The sequence below is a fragment of the Rhinolophus hipposideros genome (assembly GCF_964194185.1).
Source record: "Rhinolophus hipposideros genome assembly, chromosome: X".
Taxonomy (NCBI): Eukaryota; Metazoa; Chordata; class Mammalia; order Chiroptera; family Rhinolophidae; genus Rhinolophus; species Rhinolophus hipposideros.
Window position 1 is genome coordinate 102,523,257 of NC_138046.1, and position 17,308 is coordinate 102,540,564.

The 17,308-nt window shown below is 34.0% G+C and overlaps 1 protein-coding gene across 1 annotated transcript in view; it reads left to right on the forward strand.

The window, feature by feature from the left end:
• The window catches only part of DMD (dystrophin), a 2,022,175-nt gene that overhangs the window by 743,572 nt on the left and 1,261,295 nt on the right, over window positions 1–17,308 (forward strand). Inside the window, exon 30 of the mRNA XM_081043053.1 lies at window positions 3,015–3,176. Within this exon, the coding sequence (XP_080899179.1) occupies window positions 3,015–3,176 (162 nt within the window). The remainder of the gene's footprint in view (window positions 1–3,014; window positions 3,177–17,308) is intronic.

A 17,308-nucleotide genomic window follows, 5' to 3' on the forward strand; every position in this document is an offset into this window, starting at 1 on the left:
CTAGATATATGGTTGAATATTATGCGATATCATATCCTATTCGATCCCATTAAAATTCTAAAGATGTGCACAAAAGGGTGAGATGATTTTGCCTGTAGCCAGATAAAGGATCAAATGTAAACAGTACCTGAGTAACCAATTACTACATGCTGTGATTGTGAAATTTTATCATTAAATATCCATTCCTCTGGAGAAACTCTGGGTAGGCTACAGACATTTTCTTCTACCATACAGAGACCTCTGGTTACAGCTATGAGCAGTGTTATTTGAATTTTGATGTGATGCGACTTCTAGTTGAAGTTTCGCCTGAAAAAGTAAAAGGGTAAACGGGATCAAATATATGGTGATGGAAGGAGAACTGGCTCTGGGTGGTGAACACACAATGGGATTTATAGATGATGTAATACAGAATTGTACACCTGAAATTTTGTAATTTTACTAACAATTGTCACCCCAATAAATTTTTAAAAAGGAGGGGTATGGGTAGAATGCAAAGAAAGGAAAGCCTAGGACAAAATACTGAAGAACAATTCTGATCTCCATAAAGATACTGGGAATGCCCTCCCCACTCTGACAGCGTCACGAGACTTCAGTCCTTTCCCCCTTGGTCCAGATGCCTTTAGCCTTATTCTCACTTGAATAATGCTGTGTTCCAAGTTGACTTTATTACAGAATGTCCAAAATCTTTAAGCTTAAGAGCCAACATTTATATTCTTTATGTAATGCCTAATATTCTTTTTTTAAAAATTTACTAAATTTACTGGGGTGGCATCGGTTAGTCAAATCATATAGGTTTCAAGTGTGCATTTCTATAATACATCATCTATATATTGCACTGTGTGTGGTGAACACACAATCTAATATTCTTTTTTTGATTGAGGTAACATTGGGTCATAACATTCTATAAGTTTCAGGTTCTCAGCATTATAATTTAACACCTGTATACACTACATCGTGTTCATCACCAAAAGTCTAGTTTCCATTTATCACCATAGGATTGACCCACTTTACCCATTTCACCTTCCTTTACCCCTTTTCCCCTCTGGTGACCACCAGTCTGTCATCAGCCTCTGAGTTTTTTGTTGTTACTTTGTTTGTTCATTTGTGTTTGTTTTTATATTCCACATATGAGTGAAATCATACGGTATTTGTCATTTTCCGTCTGTCTTATTTCACTTACTATAATAGCCTCAAAGTCCATTCATGTCACAAATGGCAGGATTTTATAATTTTTATGGCTGAGTAATATTTCCTTGTGTATGTATACCACTTCTTCATCCATTCATTACTCAATGAACACTTAGGTTGTTTCCATAGCTTGGCTATTATAAATAATGCTGCAGTGAATGAGGGGTGCATATATATTTTCGAATTAGTGTTTTGGATTTCTTTGGATAAATATCCAGAAGTGGAATTGCTGGATCATAAGGTAGTTCTGTTTTGAATTTTTTGAGGAACCTCCATACTGTTTCCATAGCTGTTGTACCAATTTACATTCCCACCAACAGTGTATGAGGGTTCCCTTTTCTCCACATCCTCCTCCACACTTGTTTCTTGTTTTCTTGATGATAGCAATTTTAACAGGTGTGAGGTGGCAGCTCATTGTGGTTTTAATTTGTATTTCCTGGAAAATTTGTGATGTCAATCATCTTGTCATGGACAAGTTTTCTTTGGAAAAAATATCTATTCAGATTCTTTGCTCATTTTGTAATGAAGTGGTTGTTTTTTTTTGATGTTGATTTGTATGCTTTCTAAAATATATTTTGGATATTAATCCCTCATCAGATATGTCACTTGCAAATGGTTTCTCTAATTCGGTAGGTTGCCTTTTCGATTTGTTGATGGTTTCCTTTGTTGTGTGGGAGCTTTTTAGTTTGTTACAGTCCCATTTGTTTATTTATTTATTTATTTATTTTTTGTTTCCCTTGCTGTTGGAGTCAAATCCACAAAAACATCGCTAAGACTGATGTCATGGACCTTACTGCCTATGTTTTCTTCTAAGCATTTTATGATTTCTGGTTTTATGTTCAAGTATTTAATTCATTCTGAGTTAATTTTTGTGTGTGGTCTAATACGCTTATGTAATATAAAAAGCAGGATTGCTTTTAAAACCCCAATCATGGTACATGGGAAGGATAGTTCTATTTTACCAGATAATCAATCATGCCTATATATTGTATAATAACGGAAAATACTTGAAATGATGCGTAATTTAAGGAATTCTTGAAAAGTTGCCTGTTCCATTCGTTACCTTTATGATTATTCTTTTAAAGGCGAACAGATCCTTGAAGGGAGACTCTGCAGTCTGTTCACCATACTATTTATACTTGAAAAGTGTTAAGTTATTGTAGTCATGCTTACTGTAACAATCAAGATTAATCGCAGCCATGTTAGGATTACTTAGTATTTGTTCTACTTCGTCAGCACCTCAGATCCAATTGTACAAGCAATTTCCATAATCCAAATTGTGAAAGAAAGTAGGGGGAAAAAAGACTATGTAAAACTGGTTGAAATAGTATTCCAGTAAATCCTTAAGCAGATGGTTATCGAAAATTCCCTTTTTGAAAAGGAGCTGATTCTGAACAGACTGTATCTGTGTCTCTTTGGTGGAAGTGGATTATCTGTCTTGAATTGGATTGTGATGACGATGACCCTATTCTGAGTAAACCAAATCTCTTGAACTATATAATGAGATCAGGAAGAACATTCCGCCTGAGAACGACAGATTGCAACAGCCGAGATGATTTCGCTAATGCTTTTCTCCAGCCTCTTTCCTTGATGTACATAATATTTTGGTTGTGTCCTGCAGAGATTTCTGAGCCTGTTGTTCTGTGTGCTAATTCTTTTTTCTCATTCTTTATTTTTAAAAGTAGAGCTGAATGAGTGGCCGGAAGCTGCGAAATCTGTCTTACAAAAAGGTGGTTGTGGAAGAATTTAGACTATTTACTTTGCAGCAGGATTGCAGAAAACTAATGAGTAAACGTTTAACTGATTCATTCTTATTGCTTCTTTAGGCCGTGAGGAGGCAAAAGTTGCTTGAACAGAGTATCCAGTCTGCCCAGGAGCTCGAAAAATCCTTACACTTAATTCAGGAGTCCCTTTCATCCATTGACAAGCAGTTGGCAGCTTATATTGCTGACAAAGTGGACGCAGCTCAAATGCCTCAGGAAGCCCAGGCAAGTAAACCTGCGAATGAATTTCTATTCTTTTTTTGTTATTTGAACAAGATATCACTGACTTTCTTAAAAATATATTCAATCAGTTGTGCAGGGGGTTGTTTGACGGACTGATTTTACCATTTGGAGGGAAGGGGAGAAAAAGAGCTCTAGATGAGCACTCTCAAATTTATTTTTGAAAAAATGTAATGGACAAAGTTGAGACAGAGACACCTAAAAGACAGGGGCACTGTCACCCCGAACCTTGTTGTTTGTCAGTATTTTCGAGCTAGTATCCTTAAGCCAGGGGGAAAACCACAGGAATGTAAATTGTACCAAAAACATTTTTAGTGGTACTATTAAAAAAATGCAGTCTCAGACATTTTATTATCAACTCATCTTTGTAATCTTGACATCACAAGTCATATGATCTTTATATTATTCTATGTTTAATGTGTTTCTAGTAGTTAATAAAAAGAAATTAGGGACGTAACTTTGCATTTTACTACTAATAATCACACTATATACTCGTATGCTCACGTGCACATGCTCACGTTATAGGCAGGCTTTAGAATTCAACTCTATCCAGTCCGAATTATAAAGTGTGTTAAACCAGTTGCTTTAGAGCAAGAGTTAAAATAGTATTGAAAGGAAATCTAAATCAACTTTATACTGAGTAAATTTAGGCTATATCTAAATTAATTTGCATCTTGGGAAGTATTTTTAAAATTCTGTATTTCTATGTTTAAATAACATTTAAATGTATGTAAAGTATAATAGGTATTTATTTAAATGTCTTTAGGATTTTTCTGATACTAAGATACTAGTGTTACTTTTCCCATCGTATGTGCATATTATGAACTCCATAACTAAGGATAACTCAGACCAATATACTACGATGTGAGGGGCCTTAGAAACTCATTTCCCCATCCCAAAGGCCGTCTCCCCACTAACTGGGTAAAATATTGGATGTATGCAATTGCCGTGCAGTGAATCACCATTAAATTGGTGCCCAGAGTGTTGGTGGGCACAGGAGCATGGGTTAGTTTACCACACTGAGTTTGACCAAGAAAGTCCCTGAGAATATGGGGCAGCATACAGGTAATTTTGATAGGCTTAAAAAGTCCAGAGCAGGGGTTCCTCATTGACCATTGTCATCAGGGACGAACAAAGTGAAGTTTAGGGAAAACCCTAAACTTCACTGGTAGTTTCTCACTGGGACAACAAATGTAAATACTCTTGTATATGAGGGATAAAAGCAAACATGCTTGAGGATTTTAACCTCTCCAGTCTATATATTTCTTCAAACTTACAAAAGTCTAGTCAAGTTGTCTGTCATGAACTGTTCCTAAGATTGTCCCAATTTGAGTCATATCAATAATGTTATAGGCAGGCTTTAGAAAAAAGCATTACAGGAATGAGAAATTGTTAGTGAACTGAGAAAAACTATGTGATTAAAAACTACAGGTAGAATAAAACTGCTGTTTTTTTTTTTTTTACTTTAATATGAATTTTGAGGAGGAATGTTTGATTGAAGACTACGACTTTCTGAATGGAATTACAGGAAATTTCGAACAGTATAAATATTAAATGTTAACATTAGCAATTTGTACTATAAAATACATAAAAGTCACTTGTTGATGCTTGTAGAATAAAACTGTGAGTAGCAAATTGGAGCTAGGCAAAAGGTATTTTTGTCTTAGAAAAAAATGGGAGCTTTTAGAGAAAAAAATCTTGTTTAGTTGAAAACATTGTGGTGTGGGATCCTGAGTGTTTTCTTTTATTTCAATATGAATGCAGGATTGTATAAACATGAATATAACATGCTAGTTTATAATAACATAATATAAAGTATTTTGTTTGGTTTTCTTGAATTAAAAATCTATAGTAAAAGTATTATTAACTATAAAAGTCCAAAACACTTGCAAATAACAGCATACAGGTAAATGAAGAAATTTCAAATCAACTTGATTTTCAAGCACTAACAAAGCTGAAATCCATTTTCTGTGCATTTCTCATTGCACCTGTATTTTCAAGATAATTCTTGACTTTGAATTCCCCAAATGGTAATATATAATATTGGAAAACGCAAACTACCCGAAAGTTATTGAAACATTCTTCTCCACAATTTTATTTTAAGATGACAGCAAGTAAATTTTTTCTGGAACAGTTATCAAGTACTCAGATTTCCTTCAAGGACTGCATTCCTGAAGCTCAATTTGAAACTCCCTTGTAAGAAACAAGTAGAGAGTAAAGAGGCTTTTTGTGAATTAAGAACTTAAGCACAGTGTGTCAGACAAAGAACCCACAAAGAATGCCACCAAAATGACAGCTTTCTAAGTATAAATAATACGATCTAATTTTAATGTTTTGTATTAATTTAAAAAAATGTTTCTTCCAATTTACATAAAAGTTCATTGCTAATTAAAAGATTAGCAGGCTTAGCTGTCCCTTTTCAGAAATTGAGTACTTGCTTTAATGTATCACTGAGAAGCAGGACAAAATGAATGGCATTACTGTATTTGGTCATCGTAAATATGTGTTCAGATTTCCTGTCACAAACTGGCCACATGGATTTGTGGATATCTGACTCCCCCGTGTGGTGTACTGGCAGTTTTGCTACTGAAGCGAACTCTTAATAGTGCCTTCTTTTTCTGCCTTTTAAGATGGTTTGAGATTCTCAGATGTAAACAGTTCTCAGTATTAAGGAAATGTGTGCAATGTATATAACTTCTGACAGGTATTCTTATTATATGTAATAGTCAACGTGGATCAAAATACTTCCTTGCGTTGTATTTTCATTTATAACTCTAGGGCAGGAATGAGCTTCCCACTGGCTCAGTGTTAATTGGTCAGTTATCTGTCATGATTAGAAAACTATATATTATGATTCTGTTTTTTTTTTTTACTTAGTGACAGAAGCTTACAGGAGTAAAGCTTAGCTTTTTAGGCAATAAAACTACATACTGCAAGGATATCAGAGCATATGTTGACCTGAGTATTTTATTTCAAAAACAGGGAGGGGTGGTGGTAGAAGAGGAAAAAGAGGGTCAAATGTATGGTGATGGAAGGAGAACTGACCCTGGGCGGTAAACACACAATGGGATATATAGATGATGTATTACAGAATTGTACACTTGAAACCCATATAATTTTACTAACCATTGTCACCCCAATAAATTTAATAAAGAAAAAGAAAAAAACAACGTTTAACCAAACTGAACTCTTAGATTGCATGACCACAATCTTAACTGCCCATTGTCAGCTTATTTAAAGAGAGATGTTTTTTTTTTATTTTATTTTTTATTTTTTTTATTTATTAGTTTCAGGTGTACAAGACAAGGTAATACTTAGACGTTCATCATTTATATCCCTCACACTGTGAACCCCCCTCCCCCCATCCACTATCCCTTCAACCTCACACTGAACCATCACATTATATATATAAAATTATAGTTGGCATTCATTAATGTTTAGCTTCTGGTGTACAATGCCATGATCAGGTATCCACAGTATCCCTGAGGTGGTCTCCCAAATAGGATGCATGTCCATCGGATACCCAACAAAATCTTTACAACATTATTGAATACCTTCCCCAAATTAATTTTCAAAAAAACCCTGAGGCCATCTTGTGGTTACCAGCTGCTTCCAAATCCCTTCACCTTTCCCCTTATCCCCAACCCCCCCACACACCCATCTAACAACTCTCGGTTTTTTCTTTGTGTCCCCAAAACTGTTTCTGATTAGTTCATTCACATAGTTTTTTCTTTAGATTCCATATATAAGTGAGATCATATGGTACTTGTCTTTCTCTTTTTGACTTATTTCACTTAACATAATGTTCTCTAGATCCATCCATGTTGCTGCAAATGATAAGATTTCTTTCTTCTTTATGGCTGCGTAATACTCCATTGTATAAATGTACCACAGCTTTAAAGAGAGATGTTTAATTAAAGTACAAAATCAAAATAGCGTCTTACTGATTCAAATAGAATAAAGGAAATGGGGAAAATTCTTCTAGCACAGAAATTTATCTTCTAGATATAGAAATCAGAAACGTAAGAACTATTTCAAAGACAGTAGTATGATTAAAATATAGAGCCTGTGACAGTAGTTTTGAAACAATTTTACAGAATAAAATTATCAAATTGTATAAATACAAAGAAACACATGGCATGGATATAGTTGTTTACCCCTTCATTTTCCTGAAGAACATACTGAAACACAGAGATTTAGTTTTAGCAGCCAAGGTCTGGAAGCAAAAATACAAGTACCCAGGCTGCAACCCCGGCCAATCATGTCACAATCTCTGGGTGGACTCAGTCATCAGAACTTTTTGGCACCTCCCTGCAGTTATTCTAACATGTAGCCAAGGCTGCAAACAACTTTGGATAGTGCATTACTGGTAATGGGTGGGTTGATTTAGCCTTTTATTTGTTTTTTTCACATCACGTTTCTCACTACTCTTTGATAAAGATTCTCAAGTATGACTGGGTCAAGATTTCAATGACAGGGAGTCCCAGTGGAAATCAAACTACTGGTGACTTTCTCTCCTATTTGGATTGTCCCCTTCCTGTTATGGGAATGGGTGAAGGTAGAAAGCAGCCGGCAACTCCTGCATGAACAAATTAATTTGCACAAATAGAATTTTCACTGGGGATCTTTGAAGATGAACTTAGCTTAGTTTTCTTATTTTCTTCTTTTCTCTCCCTAATTCCACATATATTAATGTACCGATGAGCTTGGGTGTGCCTCTAAATCATTGTAGGAGCTGTTATAACTGTGTCTAAATAGGTATTTAAATGCTTGTAATTCTTAAAATTACAAAGATACTTCAATCTGCATTTTTTTCGTTTTCCAGTAATTTCATATTTTGAATCTCCGATATGTAAGAGCAATCCCAAATGGGTACCTGTTGAAATGCTCCATATTGCTATGCGTTGATGATGCACATTTTATAGAGGAGACCGTGATCCTGTTACTTAGATTACTGCAAGAAGGGATAGGATCACCTAGTGGTGATTACAGTAGCTAAACTATTCAATTTCTTTTGTCTGGCCAATTCCTGATCCCATCTTTTGCAATCTCAAGTCCCACATAGTAGAGGTATGTGTATGAGTAAAGCATAAAAATAGAACAATTGAGGAAACAAGCAAATTCTCATCAAAGGAGAGGACTCCTAATGAAGATAGAAAAGTCCTCCTGTATTTCAATCAACAAGCTAGGAATTTGGAGTCCACTACAGACCAGATTTCTTCCTCCCACCTCTTTTTTCCCTACCATTAAGAATGTGGCTAAAACTGAGCATCAGTTAATAGAAAAGAGAGATCTTCTTTTTACTAAAGAAAACTGTTAATTTAAGCCTATTGCATTAGCTGTACATCAAAGTAATTCATCATTGAGGTCTTCCTGTGTTCATTGAAGCTAAATCTTCTAACAAACTTAAAATATATTTGACCATATTTAAAGGTAAGCATTTCAAAATAAATCAGTGGCCTAAAAAATACTCAAATGCAGATTTTGGTCTATCAGATAAAGCTTATGATTTCATTATGGAATAAAAAAAGACTTTTATAGTGTAAATAGGCATATTTGATTGCCAAATGACTCAGAACAATCTAACTTTATGACCTACTTAACTGATTTATGAATTAGATAGCATAAACCCACACAGGGTAATTCATTCAGGTTTTATGTGATAAGGAAATAATTTAACCACAGGAGAAGAAAATGGAGAATCGTTACAGAAATTTGGGTTCTAACAGTAAACCCCACATAGTTCTGGCAGGAATATTTTCTTTTCGTTTTACTCAGCAATTTAGATATGGTAAACACAATGCAATTCATTTTCAGTCTGTTCTAACACTGGAATGCTCCCTCGTAATGTTACTATATAGAACTGATTACTCCCCGATTTAAAGTGCCTGGTATTGTTGTTTTGACATGTTTAATAGTGTGGGAAGTAATCACAAGCAAAAGTTGCAGAAGATGCAAAAGGTTATAAACATGCCACACACCATTGACTATACTTGGAAACACTGCACAGTATCGTGTCCTCACAGGATGTGTAATGATAAGGAAATGGGTGTCTTTTGTGTTATGAACTCAAAAGTAGACATCGTAAGTCTGCAATTACATTATAGCATTCAGTTGTGAAAATTTCTCTATAAATTCTAAACATAAAGGTGAAACGGGCAGCATCATGCTATGGTCACAGGGGAGACTCTTGCGGTACTCTGAATATTTTGAGGCAATTTAGATTCAACTCTTTTTCTACGTTTCCTCTCATACAAATGGGTATTTATTCCAGAAAGAGCTGACAGAGAAGTTATGAATCTAAAATGCACACCCAGATGACACTTGTCATAGCATGCCCTGTTTTCTTTTTAGCATTTATGACTATCTGAAACGTCCTTCTTTGTTTTTTCAGTAGTTTTTTTGTTGTTTTCCCTGCCTGCTTCTGTTCTCTACCCACCCCAGGTTGGCTACTGGAGAGCAGGACCATCTAGCAGGTCCTCAATAAATATATGGTGAAGTGATTCAATTTCAGAAAGACTTAGTCGCTAAATATATGCCAGGCAAATGTACTAGGAGCTGTTAAAAAGAAAAAGTGGACAAGTGCAAAATGGGCTTTGCTGTCTTGACATTCATAAAATAGCTCAGAAAAAAAAATGAGATGGGTGGGGGAAGGTAAAAAAGGGTAAAGGGGTTCAAATATATGGTGATGGAAAGAGAACTGACTGGGTGGTGAGCACACAATGTGATATATAGATGATGTATTACAGAATTGTACACCTGAAACCTATGTAAATTTACTAACCATTGTCACCCCAATAAATTTTTAATAAAATTTATTTAAATTTTTTTTTAAATGGAGGTGAAAGAATTGCTGGCCAACCAAATTTATCATAATCATCAAGAACTGTTTTTAAATGGAATTTAATATTATGAAAATGTCGTATCATAGTGCTTTACGACACTGCCAAGGCTTGTAACTTGAGAAACATTTCTAAAGCATATTAAGTAGTACACAAAAAGATTTTTCACATGAGAAGGACTGATTAATGGAGAGTATGAGAAGGACTGATTAATGGAGAATATGTAATATTCTATTCTAGCCTTTCCACGTATTACATATTTTTCATGGACTGTACATATGAATGGTGACTATTTACAAAGCATCCACATTATTTTATTCGATCATTACTACAACATAATGAGGTAGATAAGTCAAATATATATATATATATATATATATATATATATATATATATATATATATATTTTTTTTTTCAAGGGAATATTTGAACAGGCTGCTTTAATGATTGGGGATGGAGTTGGGGAGTTACTGCAAATGGACTCCCAAAATCCTTTGGGAGGATAGAAATGTTCTAAAAATTAAATTGTGGCGATGGTTACACAACTCTAAATTGACTAAAATTCATTGAATTTTATGGTATGCAAATTATACCTCAATAAAGCTGATTTTAAAAGACACTATTTAATAGAGAAAATTTCAAACAGTGTATTACAAAGATAATTTCCAGTTACCACCAGCTTTTCACTCTGTTGTTTTGATGCATAGGAAAGGGTGAAATGTAAGGAATTTTGTTAAATAACCTGGGTTTAACTTGCATGTTGGCTATTTATCACTGACCATGTTTACTATAAGATCTTACATCATAATATCATAATGTTACAATTGTTCATATTTTAATACATTTAGTGCATTTCATTTCTACAGTATTTTTAAGGAAACTGGCACTTTTACTCAGATCTGTTTTATCCACTTTGATAATTAACTCTCTATCATGCAAAAATTAACCTACAACGACTATGGTTCCCCAATATTTCTATGCAGTATTCCAAATTTTCCTCCAAAGTTTTGTCTCTTCAATTATCTTATTTCTAAAGTAACCATAATCACTTGAAGATGCATGTCTATAATGGGCTGTTCTTTTATCATCACTATTATCATCATCGTTATTATAACATCAGTTCTCAGGTATATTACAAGGAATAATAATTTCACACAATCTGTCATCAAGTTTTCTTCCAAAAATTTATATGTTGTATTAACCTTCTGGATATTTATAATCAACCTTTTATATCTCCCAAGTTTCAAAATTTATCCCAAACTTAATAAACCACAGAAACTTGTTTTTCCAGAAATCTGTTAATACACCATAGAACTCATATGCCAAGGAACATTGTTTAGCAAACACTAAAGTAGAATGTTTTCTTTATATCACTCCTCTCCCCTATCAGAGTAGTAGGAAGAGGATGGAAGAAGATGGTCATCAGTTAATTTCTTTTTATTTAATTAAAGTTTATTGGGGTGACAGTGGATAGTAAAATTACATAGGTTTCAGGTGTACAATTCTATAATACATCATCTATAAATCACATTGTGTGTTCACCATCCAGAGTCAGTTCTCTTTCCATCACCATATATTTGACCCCCTTTACCCTCTTCTACCAAGTTAATTTCTTAAAGTTACTAAGATAACCCTCCATCAAAATACTTATAACTGAACTAAGTCAGTAGGTAAATTAATTTTGCTGATATTAAAATGTTTGCCATTATTGCATAAATTTACACACAGATACACATTTGTATGTATATGTGTGTATATACACACAAGTAATTTATGTTATATACACATGTGTGTATATAACATTTAAGTTGATAAATATGTATTGAGAGTTCCAGTTTACCTCACATACTGGAAATAGCCTAGGGCCAAGTTGTTACATTATAACAAGCTCTTTGGCCTGTTGTGTATTTCTGATAAAAGTCAAAACTTCTCCATCTGAAAAAACTTAGTTTGTAGGTAATGTGCTTTCTAACTCATCTAATCAAATTACAGGGATTTTTTTTTTTTTTTTACAAACTAATAAAAAGCTGTGTGAATTTTTTGTTACATTTTTACTTACTGAATTATTATATAGTATAATCTGAAACTTCAAAATTACCTGCCCATGGTTATAATTACATTTTTTTCATGTTCTTCATATTTTAAAAGTATAACTTATCCAAGACCCTTTAGTACATCTTCTTCCTTTGATTTTGTGAGTATGTGTTATATGTCGCCATTTCCCCTTCTCAAGGATGCAATTTCAAAATTGCTTATGTTTAAAAATGACTAATCTGGCAGTGTTACATTTCCCTGTTAATAGTCTCAATACGACATCTCCTAATATATTTCTCTTAGAAATATTTTAGTTATTTTCTCTGGAATCATTTTATTTGATATCATCACAAAAGCTCCAATAATTATTTTATATAAAGTTTCCTTTATTCCATTAAATACTTTAGACAGCTACAGCTTAATTTTGCTCACCATTTTCTGTCATTAATTTGATATATGAGAAAGGTCTGATGAGGTAAATCATGATAAAAGGCCCTGCTCTCTGCTCAGTTAATTGTAAAGTGCTATATTGGAAATGTCATTAATGTTTGATTGATTTTTAGTTCTATAATTTACCCTTTTATCATTTTTAATGGAAAAATGGTTATTTCTATTTCCATTGTCATTTCCTACTTTCAGTAGATATTGGTAGTTATGAACATAATTACTGGATTGTCAAATGTCTTTTTTTGGTAATGGCATGATAATATGATTTGCTTTCTTATTTTACTTTTATGAAAAAATCTAGTGATCCTGAGAGGTATTGGAATGAGAACGCCTATTAGAGCATCAACGGGTGTTGCAAATCAGTAGCCCCTGATTCACTAGTTAATTTCTTTTTGCTTCTGTGGGAAATGACTGATTTTATATGAAGCCAAGCTGACAATTTCACAGGATCAGTTGTTTGTGTTCTTCAAACACACATCCTAGGAGATGTATATTTTAGGTGAAAATAGAACTCACATCGTACATCCTTTAGATGTTTAGCAGATCCTACACATCTGGTAGCCAAGTATGGGGATCATTTTCCTTTGGATTAAATCTTCGGTTCCCAGTGTTTTCTTCTATCATATGCATTTTTTTCATTGTCTGATCATAATGTCAGAAAAGACAATGTAATGTTTGTCTTTTTCATTAGAGGGATTTTTAAAGAGGACATTGTGCGTTTGCCTGGAAGTTTCCATAATACACTTATTTAAAAAACCACTTAACTGTTTCACAATAAACGTGGGCTGAAGTGATAAGCATTGTTTTTCTTTCTTGGTTTCAGAATGATTTCTGATGAGGATAAATCAAGTGGGTGCTAAACAATATTCTAAATATAAAATAAAAATGTAATATCAGTTGAAAATAAGAATTGTGGAATTAATTTGGAAAGGTGCTAGCTAAACATAAGTGTAATACATGAAATACAACTTCTCAAAGTAGAATTGATTGGAAATATATATCATTTTTTTACTTTATAACTTTAATAATGAATTGAATTGTTGTTACTAAATATATTTATTAAGCGTATTAGCTAGTTTTCTCCAAATCTCCTTGTGTGATGTACTCTGCCAAAAAGGGTAAAAGGATAATTTGAGCCAAGATCTGTATCCCTCTTGAATATCACAATGTATATTAATATGTAAAATATTTTGAGAAGTTCTATAGTACAGATACATATTTATCTTTAATTTCTAAAACGTATTTAGCCACTGGGCTCTTTTCATGTATAATCTATTTAATTTATAAAGAAATTTTATCTCTAATCATTGGAACAAAACTACAAATTTTTCTAGAAATACTGCCTATAAATTAGGATAAAATCTGTTTTATATGATATTCAACCATATATTTTTTCATTTTTAATGGTTTTCATAGTGGAGACCTTTAAAGAGCATAGAAATTCATCCTCTCGACAGCTTTTATCTCACTTCTTGATAGAAATATGAACGTTTTAGAGTACAGGTAATGCTTTGCATTGAGTTCCAAATTGCCTAAGTTTCCTTTCACAAGTTATGTGGTCCTTCTCATCCCTTGGTGACCGATGAAAGTTCAGTTTTTGGTGGTGTGTTTGTATCAGTCTTAACGACAATGCGGCTCATTTGGGAAAATGCGGCTCATTTGGGAAAATGTGGAATTTGTCATCAGAAGACCTGTGTTTCAGTGATCACTTCAGTTATCTTGGCTTTGTTTTATAATGCCACACTACTAGAGGCAGCTTTGAGGGGCCAGTCTTTTATGGAAAAAAAAAAAAGGTATATAAATAGAAAAAAGAAAATTGAATGCTGAGTTGTAACAGGGTCTTTGGCAAGTGAGGGACCCTGAAACTTAAGGTCCAATATCTTCACACTAATCCCTCCTTTAGATAGTATGCCATTCTTACTCTGTGCACACCCAGTCTTTCCTTCCATGAAACTTGAGTGTACACAATGTTTGTCAGCGTGGTGCCACAGCCTGGAATGAGGTACCATTATTTTATTCCCTACGCCTCCAAAACCATATGCAATTTAAATTATGCCAGTTTCTTAAAATTTTACCAGATTCTATAGTAGAAATGGGTATTTCCTTTCTCTTTTATCACATAGCATTTGGTTTTCTATGATATTACATATATTTCTGCTTTGTAATTTACTTATCTCAATATTCTCTCTCCCTAAAGCATAAGTTCCTTAAGAATAGGAACGCTGGTTTTCTTCTCACTATGTGGAATTCAGTAGTAGAAACAGAACTTGTTTCATGAATTGATATACGAAATACTGTTAATATTCAAATAAGATTAAATGTCTGGTTTGTCTGATAATTGTCTACTTGAAAGATGTTTTTATTTTCTGAATCATAATTTAAGAAGTAGTATAGTTGTTTAAAGGGCATTGTTTGCTATTTTCCAGGTATGTTACTTTGGACAAGTCAATGTTTGTGATGAGGATGATACATACTTAGTTTGATTAGATGATTAAATGAATTTATGTGAACTCTTGATAGATAAGCTCACGCATACATCTGTTTGGGTGATGATGGTAATGACGATTTCCTTCAGTGCTCTTCTCTTACTCCTTGAGTGTAAAAGAATAAAGGAATACATGTATATCTCATTTTCTTCTCTACTATATATGCCTTGGGTGCTGAGCGGATGAGACTTTAAAAAAACACGTAGACTGATACTGTTTCAGATGTATCATGTGGATCTTCTGCTCTCTCTAAATATCTTTTTAAATTGTCCCTCATCAGTTTCCTTTTCCAGTTTCCACAATGGCTGTTCAACCTTCATCAGTTTCCTTTCATCTCTTTCGTGACCCTCTCTTTTCACATCCTCAGACACCAAAGGTCTCCTCCTTATAAACAAACAAATGATACATGACACTGACAACTTATGGCTAATTATTTGTGCAAACAACTTGAACAGGACTTTTTACATATACTATCACATCTAATCTTTTTACCAAAACCAATGTAGTTGTCTACTGCAGACATGAGAATTTTTCCAGATATGCCACCTACAATTTTTTTTATTTCTTTTTTTTATTTTTATTTTTATTTATTTATTAGTTTCAGGTGTACAAGACAAGGTAATACTTAGACGTTCATCATTTATACCCCTCACACTGTGAACCCCCTCCCCCCATCCACTATCCCTCCGACCTCACACTGAGCCATCACATTGTATATATAAAATTATAGTTGGCATTCATTAATGTTTAGCTTCTGGTGTACAATGCCATGATCAGGCATCCACAGTATCCCTGAGGTCGTCTCCCAAATAGGACGCATGTCCATCGGATACCCAACAAAATCTTTACAACATTATTGAATAAGTTCCCCAAATTAATTTTAAAAAAACCCTGAGGCCATCTTGTGGTTACCAGCTGCTTCCTAATCCCTTCACCTTTCCCCTTATGTCCCCCCCGCCCATCTAACAACTCTCGTTTTTTTTCTTTGTGTTCCCAAAACTGTTTCTGATTAGTTCATTCACATAGTCTTTTCTTTAGATTCCGCATATAAGTGAGATCATATGGTACTTGTCTTTCTCTTTCTGACTTATTTCACTTAACATGATGTTCTCTAGATCCATCCATGTTGCTGCAAATGATAAGATTTCTTTCTTCTTTATGGCTGCGTAATACTCCATTGTATAAATGTACCACAGCTTCTTAATCCAGTCGTCTACCGATGGGCATTTCGGTTGTTACCCAGAGAAATCCAAAACTCCACCTACAATTTATGATAATGCTTCATTGCTGGCTTGTCATTATCATCCTCAATTTAGAAACGAGAAAATTGAAGCTCAGAAAGGTATGGTGCTTTCCCAGGTGGCAAGTCGGAGTGCTGAGATTTAAACCCAGGTTTCTCTTAACACTATTCTGTTCTGATTCCCAAACAGCATCAAGTAAAAAGCATTCTATTCCCGGCCTCTTCACATCCAGAATGATCTGTATGTCTTACCTTTGGCTTCTGAAAATGTGGCACCTCTCATCCTGTCAGTATGGGATTATTGATCATTGCTCTTTACTCCATTTCCTCCTGCTTCCCAGAGTTTTTCCAATCAATTATCTCCTTACATTTTTAAAAATGCTTTATCCATGGGCTCCTTTCACATAGCCTTAATATGTATTCCAATCTCATTGACCTAAATGTTATTGCGTGGAGAGAAAAAAGGTCTTCAGAAATAATGTAAACTATTTTTTACGATGCTTCCTTATTCTTAACCAAGCTTCAGTCCTCAAAAACCTGATTTCTGCTCTCACCGTTCACTGATTCAGTTCTATCTACAGTGCTCACTTACTAGCTAATGTACACTTCTTAGTACTTATCTTATTTGACCTGTCTCAAAATTGAAATTATTGACCTCTCCCGCATTCTTCAGACTCTCGCATCACTTGATTTAAGTGACATCCTTTCTCTTTTCCTGGTTGTTTCTCTTGTCCTTCTCTTAGATTGTTCCTTGTCTTTCTTTGCTGCTTTCCTTCGTCTCCACATGCCTTAAATTCCTGTGTTACCCATGATTCTCTACTGACCCTCCTTGTCTACTTCCTTCTCATGTTTGAGTACACTAAAATAAATGCCAATTGTACAACTGCACACTGTTGTTTTGAAAAAAATACACGCATACGTATGTAACTATATATATGAATATGCGTATATGAACCATATATATATGAATAATAAAATACTAATTCATTTCAGAGTATTACTGAATTTATAGTAGCATTCTCTCATGAATTTCCTTAATGATTAGATTACATATTAGTAGTAAAACCA